Genomic DNA, 19,284 nt, shown 5'->3' with positions numbered 1-19,284 from the left:
CCAAAGAGCTGATCTTTTCACACCTTCACATCAGCTGATGAAAACCAGTGTGGCTCATTATACCTTCTGGAGTCCTTTAAAGGGAACACATAACCTTCTCCAAAGTGGGTTATATGTGACCTTCTGTACTAATGAAACAGTGGGTAACGCTTTCAGGAAGCAGTTCTTAGCCTCTTTGTGTTTTGGGTTTCTATGATGATCTGATGATAGTGTCCCCGAGCATTGCAATATGCCTAACATTTTGCACGTAATATCAGGGGGTTACAGGAACACTCCCCCGAATGCAGCAATGAACCTCAGTTGGGGTTACCCTGAGGTTCCTTCTTCTTCTTCACTGGAGGAGGGAGACTTTGGGCTGCAGTGGGAGATACAGGAACAAGCTTAGTTTCCATTCTGATTTGACATTTAATCACAATTTGGTCTGGAGAACTTCTGTAAAATTGCTAGTGAGACATTTTCGTTTTTATGTCTGCTCTTTTTCATGTTCCCTGAGGTCATGTTAGATTCAATCCCAAAGACTTATTTTTTCCTTTCTTTCTGCCTCCTGTTATCATACTTTTCTGATAGGAATACATTTGCTACATTGGTTTTCAGCCAGGAGCAATGGCGTCCCCTTGGAAGACCCGTGGCAGCATCTGGAGTCACTTGGGTTGTCATAATGGAGGAAGTGCTACTGGTACCTAGTAGGTGGAGGCCACGAATGCTGCTAGACATCCTAAAATGCACAGAGAGCCCCCACAACCAAGGATCATCTGACCCCAAATGTCAATAGTGATGTGGCCAAGAAAGCCCGTGCTAGACCATTAAGTCAAACTCCTTTTCCTATAGGAACCCACATGATCTTCAGTACAGAGATCTGTTTCGAGGTCACTAGAAGGCAATTAGAAGGCAATGTTCAAAGTGGTTGGTGGTGTTCTCTGTTAACAGACACTTGGCAACAAAGATGGAGATGTTCACCAAGGTTTCCACTCACTGCTCAATGACATTAACCAATGTGGCAAGCAGTGCTTTCTCAGAACTGCTGACAGCCTTTGGAGAGAAAATGTGTAATTTCCTTTCAGTAAGTTCACACATTGTATGAACAGGAAAATAGGAGTGGAACTACAGAAGAGCAGAGGATGACGTACAGATCTTCCTTGACTTACCGCGCAGTTATGCCCCAATAAAGTGAAAATAGCCAGAGTTGAAAGTGCATTTAATATACCTGACCTATCAAACATTGTAGCTTCGTCTAGCCTGCCTTACAAGCGCTCAGAACACCCTGTGCTTAGCCCACAATTACGCAAAATCATCTAACACAGAGCCTATTTTAGTGTTGATGATTTCACGTAATTTATTAAATACTGTACTGAAAGTGAAAAACAGAATGTTAGTATGGGTACCGCGTGGTTGTCAGCTATGGGCTGTTGACCCTGGTGGTCTCATGGCCGCCTGGGAACTCTGGGTGCCACCCAGCATCGTGGGAGAGGATTGTCCCATGTATTGCTAGCCTTGAAAAACTCAAAATTCAAAGAACAGTTTCTACTGAATGCATGTCACTTTCTCACTAATGTAAAGTAAAAAAAAAAAAAAAATCGTAAGCCGAAGCATAGTAATTTGGGGACCCTCTGTATAACTCTACTGCCTTAAAAACGTGCTTAGAAATACACCTCTGTAATTATAATTTTGAATTTTAATATTGCTTCTGAATTATGTCGTTGCCACCATTCTCAGTATGTCCTTCCTCCTGCACCCAAACCTGCTCCCCCCCCTTGACCCCCTGCTCCCCACAGTGCCGTAGCAGGCAGAGGCTCAGCCATCCTGAGTTCTCCCCAGTCTTACTTCTGCTGGTTGGGCTGGTTCCCCTGCAAGATATCTTAAATTTCCCCCTTTTCTGAGTCACACTACTGTTGCCTGGATTCAGAGTCTCACTGTATCTTCTACAGTATTTTTTTAATTGCTGCTGAACTGGTCCTCCAAGTCCAGCCTGGTTCTTTCCTTTGTCTCATAAATCCACAGTACTGACAAAATAGTCTTTCTAAATAAAAATCTTATTGTCAAACTGAGACTTTAAATCTGGGTAGCTTCTACAAAATTCCTTAGTCCAGAAAAACCCTTTCTAAATGCAATAAGTGAAGCAAAACAAACAAACAGACAGAACTACCCCGTAATATACCGGGTGATGTTATTGTGAGATTCATGAACTGATGGAGTGATCCTGGCCATCTCACTGGTTGGCAGTGCCAAGCATGCTTCTGTAGTCACAAATATGTTGCCATCCCATGGAGGCTGCCTGCTCTGGGCTTCGATCTCCCTGGGGAAGATCCTGAGTCCTTTGGCTGGCTGGGTCTTCCTGGATAAGCGCTGTTCATTCTAGGAAACATCTGGTTAATTGATGTTCATTTTTGAACATCAGCCTGATCTTTCCATGTTGGAGAATATTGGGGACACAGGGAATCACCCATCACTCTCCTTGGTTGCTTCGCTTCTCTTCCACTCTACTTCCTCTTCTATAAAAGCTGAAATATTTGAAAACATGTGATGAATGGGGGATGGGAGCCAATGGCCAAGCTCTTTATAACTGAAACCAAATAATCATGGGAAAGTTGTCTCTATTTTTTAGTGTATTGGGTACAGGTCCTTCTCTGTTTGGTCTCAAACTTATTTTTCAATGATCATTCCCCACCAGTGCATTCTCCCTAACCCTTACCCTGACACACACACACACACACACACACACACACATCCTCCAAACCCATCCCAATCCATTCCCGGAAGACCATGCTTGCTCTCTGTTCTCTTGTTGCTGTGATGATCCAGATGTGAAATGCTGGTTCCCTCTTTGTCCCGTTGGAGAGCTTTAATATTCGTAAATGATCACACCCCACTATGAAGTGTCTCAGTCATTCAACAGATATGTTACAGACACTGTGGTTGATACTATTGACACAAAAACGAGTCTAGGAGAGTGAGGCCGTCCTAAGGCTTACAGTCTAGTGAGAGAGACAGAAAAGTCAATGGAGTCTATATGGAGTGTAATGGGGCCAGGGATGTTCTTGGGGTTTGGGGAGCATGGCTGCCGCCATCTGTTTTCTCATAACACCATGAAAGTACCCCTCTGTACTTTCGGCCTCTGTCATCAGACCGTAAGTCACCTCAGGTCAGATAGTGTGTCTTCAGCTTGGTGCCAAGAACCTAGCAGAGTGACAGGAAGATAGATGTTGGTTTTACTTTTTTTGTTAATCGAATTAATGAATCTTGACATGCAGCGTGACCTGCGCAAGTATTTATGGTAGAAACATGTTAAGAGGGGAATTTTTTTTTTTAAGTTGTGGAAACTCTTGCAGAATAGAGTCAAACTCAGTGTTTGCTCTCTGTAAGGAATTCTGTCAGAGTTCCCTCAGGCAGAGCTAGAGGCAGGAAAGACAGGGAAACTGGGTCACACAGTGGTGGTATGAAGTGTTACCTTTGGGAGTCTTCAAGTCAGTAAGGAAAGAAGGACTGAGCCTGGCTGCGGTGTGATCTCCTGGGGTTAGCACCCTGACCCAGTCATCAGAGGCCTCTCTGTGTGTGCTTGACAGGGTTTTGGGCCAGCAACACACTTCCGTGATTTGTCTTGGGCCTATCGGGGCATGAAATAGTGATTTTCAAAAAATACTTAAACCTCCTCCCTTCTGAACACGGGAAAATCCCTGAAAAATGCTGCCTCTTTGGGGTCCTATTTATCTTTTATGTGGGAGAATCCTTAAAAGTCACCCAGACAGGGAAATATTTTTCAGATACTGCTCCTTTCTTAAAGCAATAAGATGGGAAAGATTCTGATCGAAAAAGATAAAATCTTATTTCAAAACCTCTCAATTCTTGGGGCACCTGAGTGGCTCAGTCCATTGGGCATCCAACTCTTGATTTCGGCTCGAGTCATGATCTCAGGATCCTGGAATGAGCCCCACGTCAGACTCCGAGGTCAGTGGAGAGTTTGCCTGAGGATTCTCTCTTGCCCATCTAAAATAAATAAATCTTAAAAAAAGACAAAACCAAAAACCCCTCTCAATTCTTAATCTATTGCTGAATGAATGGATTTCATGTCCCCTTTCTACTGGGAGGAAGGGAGAAAAAGCCTAAACCATGTTTGTAGTGAGAGTTCTGTTTTTTCATCCTTGGTCAAATCCAGCTTCCGTCCTTGGTGATATGATATGGATTGGAGGTAAATCACCTCTAAGCCCTGGAGCCCAGGGGCAGCCAGCACGTGTGTGTCGTGCTATCTTGCTCTACATTCACTCAGACACCTTCTTGCAACGTGGGTGACAAGGATGCCTGTTGGTTGTCTTCAGGTTCATGGCTCTACAATTCCGAGCTCAAGAAACAGTGTTACTGGGTGTTAAGGCTGACGTTAAACCCTTTCCTCCACTCCCTTTTTTTTTTTAAAGATTTTATTTATTTATGTGACAGAGAGACAGCCAGCGAGAGAGGGAACACAAGCAGGGGGAGTGGGAGAGGAAGAAGCAGGCTCCGAGCGGAGGAGCCCGATGTAGGACTCGATCCCGGAACGCCAGGATCACGCCCTGAGCCGAAGGCAGAAGCTTTAAGGACTGCACTACCCAGGCACCCCCCTCCACTCCCTTTTGAATGGGATGGTGGGTGGGAACTATAGCTTGGATCTGGCCTCCATCAACCGAATATGCATATCACTCAAAGATATAAAAGTATAAAATGTATTTGAATATGTTTTTAAGCTTTATAGTTACATTTATATGACATAATTGGGCAACTCTTCAGGATGAAAGGATAACTCCCTTTGGCCAACAATGTCTTTTCTAACCAGAACCTTCTCCCCAAAGGCCTGAATATTAGTTGATGATCCTCTGAACTTGGAAGAATATTGTTTAATTAGAAGATCCATCCGGGTGTTTCTTTATTCAGCTTCTCAAAAGAGGAACGAACCACAATTCCTCCCAAAACTAATATAGAAAGTTTAGGTCTCTCGGGGCGCCTGGGTGGCGCAGTCATTTGGCGTCTGCCTTCAGCTCAGGGCGTGATCCCAGAGTCCTGGGATCAAGCCCCACATCAGGCTCCTCCGCTGGGAGCCTGCTTCTTCCTCTCCCACTCCCCCTGCTTGTGTTCCCTCTCTCGCTGGCTGTCTCTGCCTGTCAGGTAAATAAATAAAAATCTTAAAAAAAAAAAAAAAGTTTAGGTCTCTCTACATTTGCCAATCTAGTCTCTCTGCCCTGGTAATATTTGGTCTGTGGGAACAAAAGCACTCTGTCCTCAACACTAAGATGTACCGATGAAGATTTTATATGTATTTTATATGAAGAAGTAAAAACTCTCTTGTTTGTCCCCAAGAGGTTCTTCCAGTTAGATGTATTATTTGGGGGAGGGGGGTAAGCTGTGTTCATATTTCAGTAATCTAATTTTGACTTCCTGTTTTTATGAGGAGAAAGAGATAGTATGTATGATATTTAAGCAAGCTAAATTTGAAACAGGGTATATAGACAGGTGCAAACCCCAGACCTGGGGTTGTCCTGTGCACAGGAGGACCTGATGTCATTCTGCTTCCTGATGACAATACTCCTGTGGCCCACGGCAATGAGTCTGAGTATCGGTGGATTCCAGCCTCAGCTCATTTCTTTAAATCCATCCACTAGATAGCATTCCAGGAGTTTCCAACTTTGGGTTATCACGAGTAGGGCTGGATGAATAGCACTGCATGTCTTTTGGTGAACATGTCTTTTGGTGTGTGCATTTCTCTCTTTCTTTTTTAAAGGAATCTCTACTTCCAGCTTGGGGCTCAAACTCAGGACCACAAGGTCAAGAGTCAGATGTTCTTAGCCAGCCAGGCACCCCTTCATGTATGCGTTTCTCTTGGGTATTCAAAGGTGGACTTGTTGGTAAGGACAAGTTTTTTTTTTTTTTTTAAGATTTTATTTATTCATTCAACAGAGAGAGAGACAGCCAGCAAGAGAGGGAACACAAGCAGGGGGAGTGGAAGAGGAAGAAGCAGGCTCCCAGTGGAGGAGCCTCACGTGGGGCTCGATCCCAGAATGCCAGGATCATGCCCTGAGCCAAAGGCAGACGCTTAACGACTGAGCCACCCAGGCGCCCCGGTAAGGACAAGTTTTGATGAAGCTAAGAAGAGAGCGTGCCAAAAATATAAGGACATTATTCTTTATTCTGAAGGGAGGGGCCTGGCGAAGGCCCAATAATTATTGAACAAGAGTCTTGAAAGAGAGGGTAGGGATTGAGCCAGACCGTGTTTCTCAAACATTAATATGTATACAAATTGTTAGAGGCTGAGTTGTGTTCCCCAAAATTCATATGTCAAAGTCCTTACCCCCCTGTACTCAGAATGTGGCCGTATGTAGAGACGGGGTCTTTAAAGAAGTGGTAAAAGTAAAAAGGAGATTTTTAGGGTGCGCCTTAACCCAATCTGACTGATGCCCTTATAAGAGGAGGAAGTTTGGACACGGATAGATACAGAGGAGGAGCTATGTGAGGACCCCGAAAGAAGATCGCCGTCTACGAGCCAACGAGAGAGGCCTCACAAGAAACGAAATCTGTTGCCACCTTGATCTTGGATTTCAAGCTTCCAGAATTGTGAGTGAATAAATTTCTGCTGTTTAAGCTACGTGATCTGTGCTACTTGGTTATGGCTGCCTGGGCAATCTTGTTCAGGCGCAGTGTCTGTTCAGTAGGTCTGGGTGTGGCCTTCAAGTTTCTATTCCTAACAGGATTGCACATAATACAGATGCCACTGGTCCATGGGCCACACTTGGGGCAGCAAGGATCTGAAGTACAGGGGAGGAACTTACCTTGGACAGGAGGAGAGAGCTTTTCCTCTGACGGAAGGAAGAGAGTCCAGGAGGGCAAATAAACTCATAGGTAGGTGGCATAGGATCAATGCTGCTAGCAAACTGGCTCAGCAAACCCAAAGGTGATGTGTACGTGTTGGGGTGGGGGGAGGTGGAAGCCCTGAATAGTGATGTTTGCTGGCTCCTGTGGGGTAAATGCTCCCACCACGGCTGACTTCCATTACCAAGAGTTTGACAACTGGCTTGCGAATTTCCTGGAAGTTTAAGAACGGCCTCTCGCCACAGGTAGCAGCCAGCTCCAGCTCACCACTGCCCAGATGCTGAGGGGGGCCTGCCTGATTTCCCCGCCTTCTCTCATGGGACCAGAACGCACTTCCCTTGTGGCGCCATGGGTGAGATGTGTCTTGAAGAAAATGAGGAGAGACTGGGACTAGAGCTGATGTCCCATGAGCTGTCCTGAAGAGAAGCACCCACTGGGGCTCTAGGGGAGGGGAGAAGCAGATGCAAATGGAGGCCCCCTCTCTGTCCTTCCTTCCTTGCGGACACACAGAATGAGTGACAGCTCCTGGGGGACCAGAAACTAACTCCGGGGCAGGCAGTTAGCTTGGCTTGTGAGGGCGAACAGGGATTCCTGAAGCCGCACTCCTCTAATTCCCATTTCCTTTCTCAGCTCACAGGAAGCACGCCACCCTTCCTTGATTTCCTTCTCTTCCGCAGTCAGATGCCCACACCGTGATCTTGGCCTCTCCCTTGCCAGACTGTCCTTTGACTCACAGAATGTGTATTGCACAAATATAAATGTAACAATTGGTTATGAGAACTTTGAAATTGAATATTTTAAATGAGTTTGGGGAAAATAGTTCCTTTTGAAAACCTCTGCTAGGGGGCACCTGGGTGGCTCAGCTGGTGAAGCGCCCGACTCTTGATTTTGGCTCAGGTCATGATCTCAGGGTTGAGGGATCAAGCCCCGCATCTAGCAGGGAGTCTGTTTGAGATTCTCTCTCCTCCCCCACCCCCACTGCCGCATCCCACTCATGCTCTCTCTCTAAAATAAATTAATAAATCTTAAAAAAGAGAGAAAGAGAAAGAAAACCTCTGCCGGTCTCCTTTGTTCTCTGGCTGTTTTACTCTTGCGTCCCTAGGACAAGGAAAACACGAGAACTGGCAAAGAGTCTTGGTGTGTTGATAAGAAGAAAGCTCATATGCAAACTAAAGCCTCAGTGAGATAACATTATACGCACATTAGAATAGTTAAAATGCAGGGCACTGACCGTACTCATCTCGCTGCCCCCCAGGACAAGCCGTGTATGTCAGTTCCCTTTTGTCAGTGAAACTGCGGCCTACGAGTTGGTGTGGCCTGCGTGTGTTCTTCAGTCTCTCCCTGATCTCCAGCATGAGGCTGGTTTCAGATTACACCAGGGAAACTCCTAGGGGGGTTGAGAACCAGCATCTGTATGCAAATATAAGCTTATCATCATCTTTTCCCACAAGTTAGTCATCGACTCTGCTAGCCCCTCCTTCCTAGAAGCCTTCCTCAAGGTAATGATCTTTCCACATCATCGGTGTTGATATGCACACAGTTCCACTGTGCGATTGTGCGTATCTCTTGTGATCAGTTTACTCGTAGATGATTTGGGTAATTAAAATTATTTATATTATATACTGCACTGTTATGAATATCCTAATTATTTGCTGACATCCTTAATATTCTAAAGGAAATCTTCCTAAACTGTCTCCAAACTGGTCTCCAAAAAGTACTGATCAACACTTGCACTTACGCTACCACTGACCCCTGCCCGACTTCTTCTTTATGACTTGGACTGAAGCATGGTCGCTCGTGGTTCAAATTCGGGTTCACAGCTCATCAGCCTGTTACCTGAGCCACTTACCATTTCTATCGCAGCTCTTATGAAAATATGTCAAGTTAGACTATGTTCCCTGTTAGACCACATCCATTTCAGGGGCTGTGCTTTCTAAAATGAATTTGGAAAAAAAAAAATTAATCCACAGGACTGGAAAGCAGGAATCTACAAATTTTAATTTCGTTTTATCCTCTAAAAAATTATTTCACATGGAGCACTGGGTGTTACATGCAAATAATGAACCATGGAACACTACATCAAAAACTAAGGATGTACTGTATGGTGACTAACATAACATAATAAAAAATTACTAAAAAATACAAAAAATTATTTCACAACTTTATTAAGGTGTAATGAGTACAGTAAACTTCATACATTTGACATGAACAATTTGATAAGTTGTGATACTGGATGCACTGGTAAACCCATCATCCTAATCAAGATAATGAACATATCCATCACGCCCTAAAGGTTCCTTTATACCTTTTAATCTTTGTCTCTCTTCCCTCCTTGCTCCGTCCTACCCACATGCCCTCAGTCCTCAGGCACCCACCGCTCTGCTGTCTGCCACTACGCATTAGTTTGCATTTTATGGACCTTTATATAAATGGAATCACACAGCATGTACCTTTCGGGTACAGCTCCTATCACTCAGTACAATTATTCTGAGATTCATCCACGTGGTCGTATGTATCAGTAGTTCATTTTTTGGAATTGTTAAGTTATATTCCTTTGCATGGATACATTCCAACTGGCTTATCCATTCATCTGTCGCGTTGTTGCAAAGATTTTAACTATTGCAAATAAAATTGCTATGAACATTCATTTGCAAAGTCTTTGTAGGAACATATGCTTTCATTTCCCTTCACATAGGAGTGTGGACTCGCTGGGTCACATGGCAGGTTTAATTTTTTAAGAAACTGCAAAGTTGTTTTCCAAAACGGTTATAGCGTTTAACATTCCCAGTAGATCAAATGAGAATTCCAGATACTCTGTCTCCTCGCCAACACTTGGTATGGTCAGTGTCGTTAATTTTAACCATTCTAATATGTGCATAACGTGTATCTCATTGAGGCTTTAGTTTGCATTTCCATAATGACTAGTGACATGGAGCATTTTTTCCTGTGTCCATTTGCAATCCATATATGTTCTCTGGTGAAATACCTTTTAAAATCTCTCACCTATTTTATTTTATTTGTGGGGAGAGGGTATTTGCTTATTGTATTTTGAGCATTCTCATAGGCACCAAGTCCTTAATTAGATACATGATTTGCAAATATTTTCATCCAGCTTGTGGCTTGAGTTTTCATTTTGATAACAGTGCCTTTCAAAGAGGAATTCTTAAGTTTAATGAAGTCCAGCTTATTCAACTTTTTTGTTATGTATTGTGCTTTTTATCTATTTTGCTGAAGCCAAGGTCACAGGAATTATCTCAAGTTTCTTTTAGAAATATTATACTACAATATTTTACATTTTGGCTAATGATCCATTTTGAGCTCATTTTGCATCTGTTGAAAGACCATTCTTTCTCCACTGATGTGTTTTTGCACCTTTTCCAAAAATCAATTGATCATATACACATGGCTCTATTTTTGGACTATATTTGATTCCACTGATCTAATGTCTTTCTTGATGCCACTACTACAACAGCTCCATGACTGTAGCTTAACAATAAGTTTTGAGGAAATGTTAGTCCTCCAATTTTATTATTTTTTCTAAATTGTTTTGCTATTTTGCATACTTTGCATTTCCCTATAACTTTTAGAATTAGACTCTGCTGGCCTCTGTGCTGTTGTTTTCATAGGTGTTATGAACCCTATATACACTGTTATTATTTTTGTTAAAATCGTTATCCTTTAAAGACATTTAAGAAATAAGAAAAATAGTCTTGGGGCGCCTTGGTGGCGTAGTCGTTAAGCGTCTGCCTTCGGCTCAGGGCGCGATCCCGGCGTTCTGGGATCGAGTCCCACATCAGGCTCCTCCGCTGGGAGCCTGCTTCTTCCTCTCCCACTCCCCCTGCTTGTGTTCCCTTTCTCGCTCGCTGTCTCTGTCAAATAAATAAATAAAATCTTAAAAAAAAAAAAAAGAAAAATAGTCTTATATATATTTACTGGTAGTTATCATTTCCAATGCTCTTCTTCCTTTGGGTAGATATTTATTTCTTTAACATTTTTAGTCCGCCTGCCTGAAGGAATTACTTCAAAACTTCTTAAAGTGCAAGGTTGGTTGGTGGTGAAAACGTTCGGGTTTTGTATGTCTGAGAAAGTCTTTATTTCACCTTCATTTTTGAAAAATATTTTTAAGGTACAGAGTTCTTGGCTGATCGTTTCTCTTTTTCTTGCAGTACTTGAAAAATGTTTCTCCACTGTTATTCTTGCTTGCATTATTGCCAAAGAAAAATTTGATTTCCTCTTCATCTCTGTTTTTATATACCTTTTTCTTTGATCACTTTTAAGATATCCTTTTTTTCACTGGTTTTGAGCAGTTTTATTATGCAGTATGATGATGAATTTAATAAAAACTTACAGTGTTAAAACTCAACAATAAAAAGATAAATAACCTAATATGAAAATGAACAAAGTATCTGAATTGATTTTTCTCTGAAGAAGATAGACAAAGAGCCAATAAGCACATGAAAAAAGTAAAAGATGCTCTACGTCATTAGCCGTCAGGGAAATACAACTCTAAGCCACAGTGAGACATCATTTCTCACCCACTCTGATGGCTAAAATTTGAAAAAGAGAGATGTCGAGAAATTGAGACCCACACACAATGATGGTGGTAAAATTGTGCCCCTGCTCTGAAAAATATTTTGACATTTCCTCCGAAAGTTAAATATAGACTTACTATATGATTTAACAATTCCACTCTAGGTGTAGACTCAAGAGAAATGAGAATATATGTCTACATAAAACCTTATATGTGAATGTTCATAGTAGCACTATTCATAACAGACAAAAGAGGGAAACAACCCAAATGTCTACCAATGAATGAATGAATAATCAAAATGGCTATATATGTGTATGGGCTCAATATTATTATATTATCAGTTGTAAGAAGAAATGAAATACAGATAATTATTACCTTGAACCAGCAAAGATCAACCTTGAGGACACTGTGCGAAGTGAAAGAAGTCACAAAAGACTGTATTATGTATGAGTCTATCTATGTGAAACGCCCACAAGAGGCTAATCTAGGCAGGATGGATTAAGGGTTGCCAGGGGCCGCAGGGGGGAATGGAGAACAATTGCTAATGGGCTCGGTGTTTCTTTTTGAGGTGATAAAATGTTCTGGAGTTAGTGGTGATAGTTGTACAACTTTGTGAAAAGACTAAAACCCACTGAACTGTATACTTTTTCTTTTAAAACAAGCATTTTTCAAAAGATTTTTTTTATTTGAGAGAAAGAGAGAGAACAGACAGAGAGAGAGAGCATGAGCAGGGGGGAGGAGTAGAGGGGAGCCAAACTCGGGACTCCATCCTAGGACCCTGAGCCGAAGGCAGACACTTAACTGACGGAGCCACCCAGGTGACCCTGAACTGTATATTTTTAAAGGGTGAATATTATGGTGTGCTACTCATAGCTCAATAAAGCTGTTGTGATTACTATTATTATTATTATTATTTTATTTTATTTTTTTAAAGGAAGCCACCCGCTGTCAGGGTCACATAGGTGCAGGGGTTAGTCCCTAAGGGTGTGTGCCTCCCTAATTACATTTAGTTGTCTGGCTTGCCTTCCTCTAATTTAGACCCCCAGGAAAATGCACTAATTCAGGTTTATTTGAAATAAGAAGATAAATCTGCGGAAGGACAGGGCTTCTGGGAAAACCTCTGGGCTTCAGAAAGTCACCTGACCTCTTCCTCTGGACATCATCACATCAACAAGAAATGCTTTCAAATGCCGAGGCCTGGGGTCACCAGCCTGAAGGTGAAGCTGCTCCGTGAGTGATCCCTGACGACGTTCTGAGCTGATCAGCCATCCGCGCGTCCACTCTACCATAGAAGCCCCATTCCCTGCGCCAGTGTGACTCTGTCTGTCCCCATCACTTTGCAGGTAGGCGGTGGAGCGGCTTAAAGATCCACAGCCCTTCCTACTCTTAAATTAGAGTCGGTCACTCCACCTTTGCTTCTGGAAGTAGAAAAGCCAGGGCTTCTGCGTTGTTTTCGCGTCCTGCCCCCGCCCCCGGGTTTTTCTCCACTGGGTCGCCCGCACAGCGGTCACAGCCGGGTCGCCCGCCAGTTTGAAAACGCGTTTGCTTTCACAATCGGTTTCGGAGGCCTCAGGCAGACCGCGCGGGCCCTTGGAGCCCTTTAGATTGCAGGGTCCCACTCGCGGGGCGGGGCCAGGGGGGCCTGGGGGCGTCCGCGACCCCCGCCCCCGCCCAGCGCGGGGAGGGAGAGCCGGCCTCGCGCCGCCCCCGCCGAGCGGGAAGCCCAAAGGGGGTCTCCGGCCCTGGGGGCGGCAGAGTCCTGCGGGCGTCCGTCACCCGAGTGGGGACCTGCGGTGCGGCTGCAGAGCTCGGCCTAGAGTCGTCGGGATCCGGGCCCGGAGGGCGGCGACGGGAGGAGCGGCGCGGGGCCCGAGGTGGCAAGTGGGGGCGTTCCGGGGGCAGGGCGGGGGCGGCGGACCAGGAGAAGCCCCGCGCTCCGGCCGGGGGACAGGACGCGAGGACGCGAGCGCGATCGCTGTCCCAGCGAAGCCGAGCCGACCGGGCCCTCTCCCTGCTGCCAGAAAGAGACGTCGTCGCTTCGCCGCTGCTCGGTGGCGCAGCTGCTCGGCGGGCTCGGTGGCGCAGTTGCTCGGTGGCGCAGTTGCTCGGCGGGCTCGGTGGCGCAGTTGCTCGGTGGCGCAGTTGCGGCGGGCCCCACATGCCCTGCCTCCAGATTCCCACGAGCCCCAGCCGCTGGCCCTCCTCCAGGGTCTTCGCTCGGCTCTCCCCCCGCCTCCTCCCCGCAGCCTCGCCGCCCCGCAGCCGCACTGCCCCCGGCCCTGCTTCCTCGCCTCCTCTCTGCCCTAGGGGTCCGCGTGATGACCTCTCCCTACCTGTCCTCTCCTGCTACAGTCACCAGTCTGCAGCTGCGAACTGCCGGCGCTTCTGATCCATCCTCGTTCTTTCAGGCAGTCCCCACAAATTCACGGAGGCCTGGCCGTTTCCAGAGCTCTCTGGCAGGCCCTCGCCGGGCGGAGCTTCCCGTCCAGGGGGACCACACTGGGCCAAAGCGGGAATTCCAGGGCAGGGTCCCGGGGCCGCTGGGAGGGGGGAGCGGGTGAAGGGAGACCTGTCGAGGGCAGGCCTTCGGAAGCCGCCTGAGGCTGGGATGTTTGAGCGCAGAGGGAGGCGCGAGTGTCATTAATCCGGGCAGGGCGCGCGGAGTTCAAGGGTAAACGGCGTTTTCAAAGGCCCGGGGGTGACTTGGAGGGCATGGAAGGCAGGCAGGACGTCTAGAGGCGGAGGCTGGAGCCAGAGGAGGCCGGCAGGTGGAGGATAAGCCATTGCATGACGTGAGCTTCAGGTCATCCTCCGGGCCCTGGGAGGTTTAAGAGGAGGGCTGAAAGCGTCTGCTTTCCTGTCAGAAGGGGTGTACTGGGTGGGGGGTGCTCTGTTCTGAGGCGGCGGCGGGGAGAGGAGCAGGTCTAGACCAGGTGCAGGATCAAGAGAGTAGACAGGTTCGAGAGCCATGTGGGCCCCCGAAGGCAAGCCTTGGTGATGGGTGGCAGGGGATGAGGAGGAGCTGCGGGAAGGAGGAGTCAGGGAGGTCTCCCTGGGTGTGAGGCCCACAGTTGGGTGAGCGAGGGTCTCATTTCCACCCTTAGCTAATTCCCTGGAGAAATGTGGGCTGGGGGGTGGGAACGATGTGTGGTCAGCAGACCTCCCCACCCACGCTGATGCTTCCCGCCTCTGTAGCTCCGTGGTACTGGCCTCCCCATTCTCAGTGGCTTTGCTCTTTCTTGGACCCTCCTCTGTTCCTCCTTACCTCTCGGTGCTGGCATTCCACCGGGGCAGCTCTTCGCCCTCTCATGCGCAGTCCACTCTAGTGGCTTTTTCTGAGTCTAACAAGTAAAACTCCCAAATCAGTGTTTCTGAGTTAGTAAAAAAATCGTGAAGCAAAAACACAGTCTCCTCCCCTCAGTTCCAAGGTCCCAAGGTCGCATGATGCCTAGCGGCTAGCAATGCCTCGGCACTCTGGCACTGAGCTGGGTTATGGGATATCAGGAGTTAATTGGCCACGGGGGGCGGGCAGGTGGGTGGCTGGTGCGGGCTGCTCAGCGGGAGAGCACGTTGGCTCTCCCTCCACTGCTGACCAGTCACTGTTGATGAAAGGTCCTGGCCTCACAGCCAATATCATACCCAATGGTAGCCGGTCTCTCTTCTCATACCAGCATCTCAAATATTTCTCTGGAATCAGCTAACAGATGGGGAGACTGTGGTCTGTTGACTGTCGGAAGTTCTCTCCATAAATGTATGGAAGAAGAAAGTATTATGGAGAAGATTGGGCTCCCCTGATCTCCGGAGGCTGAGTGCCGTGTGTCTGTGCCCGGGAGCCAGTGCTCTGCATTTTCCCCAAGGCTCTCAAGCTGGTTTGATCGCCTGCCAGCACCACATGTAGCTAATTATCTTAATATTGGGACTTGGTTTTTGGATGGAGAGCAACAGTAAATGGGTTTTCCTTCAACTTAAAATATTTATGAGCTTTATTATTAAAAAAAAACAACAACGTACAATTCCATAATTGCCATATGTGAGGCCAATAACGTTCGGGGGGGCGTGTTGAAGCAGCTTTCTCTTTATGCTCTGGTTCCAGACCCTGCATCATGGATGCTCTTTCTGAAGCAAATGGCACCTTTGCCATCCAGCTTTTAAAGATACTGTGTCAAGACAACCCTTCACACAACGTGTTTTATTCTCCCGTGAGCATCTCCTCTGCCCTGGCCATGGTCTTCCTGGGGGCGAAAGGAAACACTGCTGCCCAGATGGCCCAGGTAAACCTGCCTGTCTACCTCAGGCTCCAGAACTGCCACAAAGCAGGATGGGAGGGGTGGCCAGTGCGTACACACACCTGTGCTTATTTCTGGCAGGTGAGGCTGCCTGGGGACCAAGACACAAAGGACAAGGCTGGGAGTCTCCTTCACTGAGCTATTTTGAGGGGCAAGTTCCCCTTTTTTTTAATACTCTGATTAAGACTATCAAAATCTTGTCCTAGCACTGTCTTTGTTTAGGAAATGATACTGAAATTATTTGGAAATCTGAGCAGCTAAGAGCTCTCATTTTTGGAGTAAAAGACTTCATAAGTATAATGATTTTTTGTTAAGGAGGGAAGGGGAAGTTAATATCTATTTCAAGTCATTAATATACCAACATGCCTTCCTAGCTCAGTAAGGGGATGGACAAAAATATGCAAAAGTGGGTAAAAAAAAGCATATTTTTGTTGCATATACAGATGCATGTGGACTAGTTAGTTTAACAAACATTCAGCAAACATCTGAAAATGATGATGAATCTATCTCTGTCCTGAAGGGTTTTATAGAGTGGGTAGGGGACACGTGCCCGAGATGAAACCTAGACACTTACCTCATGCCCCCCCGCCCCCAGTATCGGTATGTAATTCAGTGTGGCCCTTTGTTTCGATACAACTTTCTTTTCCCTTGAGAGCCCTATCTGGGGTGACTACTGATGTTAACCATTTTTCAGCTTGTGGTAGGAGGGATTGAGGGTTTAAGTGTAGAAGGGGGATTCTTTGGGCTTACTGAATTTTCTGTGTCTTAGGCTACCTGATGAACCCCCTGGGAGGTTTTTTTTTTTTTTTTTTAAACCTCAAGATTGTCTGGTTACTTTGTATTCAGAGACATCAAAATTCCTTATCGTCCAGTGCTCAGCTGGACAGGAATGGCAGTGAATATGCTAAGTCCACCTTGCTACTCATAGCACTGAGGGAACTTCTTTCTGAGAACCAGCTTTCGGAGTCCGTGTGCACTGGCAGAGACTGAAAGTGATGTTTTCCCTACTGAGTGTATTTCTGCCTATTTCTCCGTGAACTCTTCATGCTTTTAACTCTATGTGTTGTGGTTTTTTTTTTTCCCCTTGTAAATCTTAGAAACAAATTTTCCCCTATATTGGGTGTATTTCATACTTATGTTTTCCTTGGGATGGAAGCTTTTGTAATAGCCCCTTTTCTGAACCTGTCTTATCCTTGTCATTCTTTCCTATTACTTATTTTTTCTATTTTCTTAAAGATTTACTTATTCATTTGAGAGAGAGAGAGAGCATGAGCAGGAAGGGCAGAGGAGAGGGAGAGAGACTCCCAAGCAGATCCCACACCCAGAGCAGAGCCTGATGTATGGCTCGATCCCATGACCCTGAGATCATGACCTGAGCCCAAACCAATAGTTGGATGCTCAACGGGGTGAGTCACCCAGGCGCCCCTTCCTATTACTTGAGTATAAACAATAGAGATCTATTTAGGCAGAAAAGCCAACTCTTACTCCCCTGTTTTTTATTTTTTATTTTTATTTATTTTTAAAGATTTTATTTATTTATTTGACAGAGATAGAGACAGCCAGCGAGAGAGGGAACACAAGCAGGGGGAGCGGGAGAGGAAGAAGCAGGCTCATAGCGGAGGAGCCTGATGTGGGGCTCGATCCCGTAACGCCGGGATCACGCCCTGAGCCGAAGGCAGGCGCTTAACCGCTGTGCCACCCAGGCGCCCCTCCCCTGTTTTTAAAATTTTAATTTCAATTCAATTTAGTTAACATATAGCTAACTAGTTTCAGGGGTAGAATTTAGTGTCAGTTGCATATAACACCCAGTACTCGTTCCATGAAGTGCCCTCCTTAACGCCCATCACCCAGTTACTCCATCCCCCCCACCCACCACCCCTCCAGCAACCCTCAGTTTGTTCCCTGTACTTAAGAGTATTTTATGGTTTGCCTCCCTCTCTGTTTTTATCTTATTTTATTTTTCCTTCCCTTCGCCTATATTCATCTGTTTTATTTCTTAAATTCCACATATGAGTGAAATCATATGGTATTTGCCTTTCTTTGATTGACCTGTTTAACTTAGCATAATACCTTTTAGTTCCAGCTATGTCATTACAAATGTAAAGAGTTCGTTCTTTTTGAGGGCCAAGTAATATTCCACTGTACAGATACACCACATCTTCTTTATCCATTCATCTGTCAGTGGACATCTGGGCTCTTTCCATATTTTGGCTATTATGGACATTGCTGCTATAAACATTGGGGTGCAGGTACCCCTTCAAATCCCTATGTTTATATTCTTTGAATAAATACCTAGTAGTACAATTGCTGGGTCATAGGGTAGCTCTATTTTCAACTTTTTGAGGAACCTCCATGCTGTTTTCCAGAGTGGCTGCACCAGCTTGCGTTCCCACCAACAGTGTAAGAGGTTCCCCTTTCTCCACATCCTTGCCAACATCTGTTATCTCCTGACTTGTTAATTTCAGCCATTCTCACTGGTGTGAGATGATATCTCATTGTGGTTTTGATCTGTATTTCCCTGATGCTGAGTGGTGTTGAGCATTTTTTCATGTGTCTGGACCATTCGTATGTCTTCTTTGGAGAAATGTCTGTTATGCCTTCTGCCCATTTCTTGACTGGATTATTTGGGTTTTGCATGTTGAGTTTGATAAATTCTTTATAGGCTTTGGATACTAGCCCTTTATCTGATATGTCACTTGCGAATATTTTCTCCCATTCTCAGGTTGCCTTTTAGTTTTGTTGATTATTTCCTTTGCCATGCAAAAGCTTTTTATTTTGATGAAGTCCCAGTAGTTCATTTTTGCTTTTGTTTCTCTTGCCTTCAGAGACGTGTCTAGCAAGAAGTTGCTACGGCCAAGGTCACAGAGGTTGTTGCCTGGGTTCTCCCCTAGGATTCTGTTGGATTCCTGTCTCACATTTAGGTGTTTCATCCCTTTTGTCTTAATCCCTTGTTTTCTGTTCTCTCCCTTCCTCTCTCTCTCCATCCTTTTCTCTCTGTATCTTCTCTCCACCCCACATAGTGTTGCTCTAATATGTATTAAACCTGCAACTAAAATGAAGAAAATGTCCTTTTTTAAAAGAGAAAACAATCTACTTTAAAGGAAAATTTTGTTACTATTTAAGAAAGAATTTTGTTTACAGATTTTTCGAGACAGTCTTTTTTTGAGAGAGAGAGTGCGTGAACAACTGAGGGGAACCAGGGAAAGCAAAGAGAAAGGGAGAGAGAATCTGAAGCAGACTCCACACTGAGTGCAGAGCCTGACATGGGGCTTGATCTCACCACCCTGAGATCATGACCTGAGCCGAAATAAAGCATCAGATGCTTAATTGGGTGAGCCACCAAGGTGCCCCCCAAAGAACAAATTTGATAAATTTTACAATTATTTTTCTCAACAGGTGCTTTCATTAAGCACAGAGAAAGACATTCATCAAAGTTTCCAATCACTTCTTGCTGAAGTGAACAAACCTGGCGCCCAGTACTTGCTCAGAACGGCCAACAAGCTCTTTGGAGAAAAGACCTTTGAATTCCTCTCGGTAAGTTGAGTCAACAGAACAATAAAAGTTGTAATCAAAATACAGAGTCTGAAAGAAAGATCCTGGAGAACTGAAAATTATGGTGAACATTTTTTTTAAAAAATC

At 45.3% G+C, this 19,284-nt stretch overlaps 1 protein-coding gene across 7 annotated transcripts in view; it reads left to right on the top strand.

Moving 5' to 3' along the window:
- The window catches only part of SERPINB9 (serpin family B member 9), a 46,679-nt gene that overhangs the window by 20,409 nt on the left and 6,986 nt on the right, over positions 1-19,284 (top strand). The window contains exons 1-6 of one of the 7 annotated variants that reach the window (XM_040644992.1): positions 5,965-6,573; positions 6,708-6,858; positions 7,074-7,180; positions 12,398-12,702; positions 15,453-15,630; positions 19,042-19,179. In XM_040644992.1, the coding sequence (XP_040500926.1) occupies positions 15,463-15,630; positions 19,042-19,179 (306 nt within the window). In that variant the 5' untranslated portion in view covers positions 5,965-6,573; positions 6,708-6,858; positions 7,074-7,180; positions 12,398-12,702; positions 15,453-15,462. Of the gene's footprint in view, positions 1-5,743; positions 5,868-5,964; positions 6,574-6,707; positions 6,859-7,073; positions 7,181-12,397; positions 12,703-12,966; positions 13,237-15,452; positions 15,631-19,041; positions 19,180-19,284 lie in introns of those variants that run through there. The other 6 variants (XM_040644994.1, XM_040644990.1, XM_040644996.1 and 3 more) reach the window with 6 other exon arrangements.

Source organism: Ursus maritimus, unplaced genomic scaffold, assembly GCF_017311325.1.
Source record: "Ursus maritimus isolate PB19 unplaced genomic scaffold, ASM1731132v1 scaffold_30, whole genome shotgun sequence".
NCBI lineage: Eukaryota > Metazoa > Chordata > Mammalia > Carnivora > Ursidae > Ursus > Ursus maritimus.
Note: the sequence above shows the minus strand (reverse complement) of the source record. Positions and strands in the feature narration are given on the sequence as shown.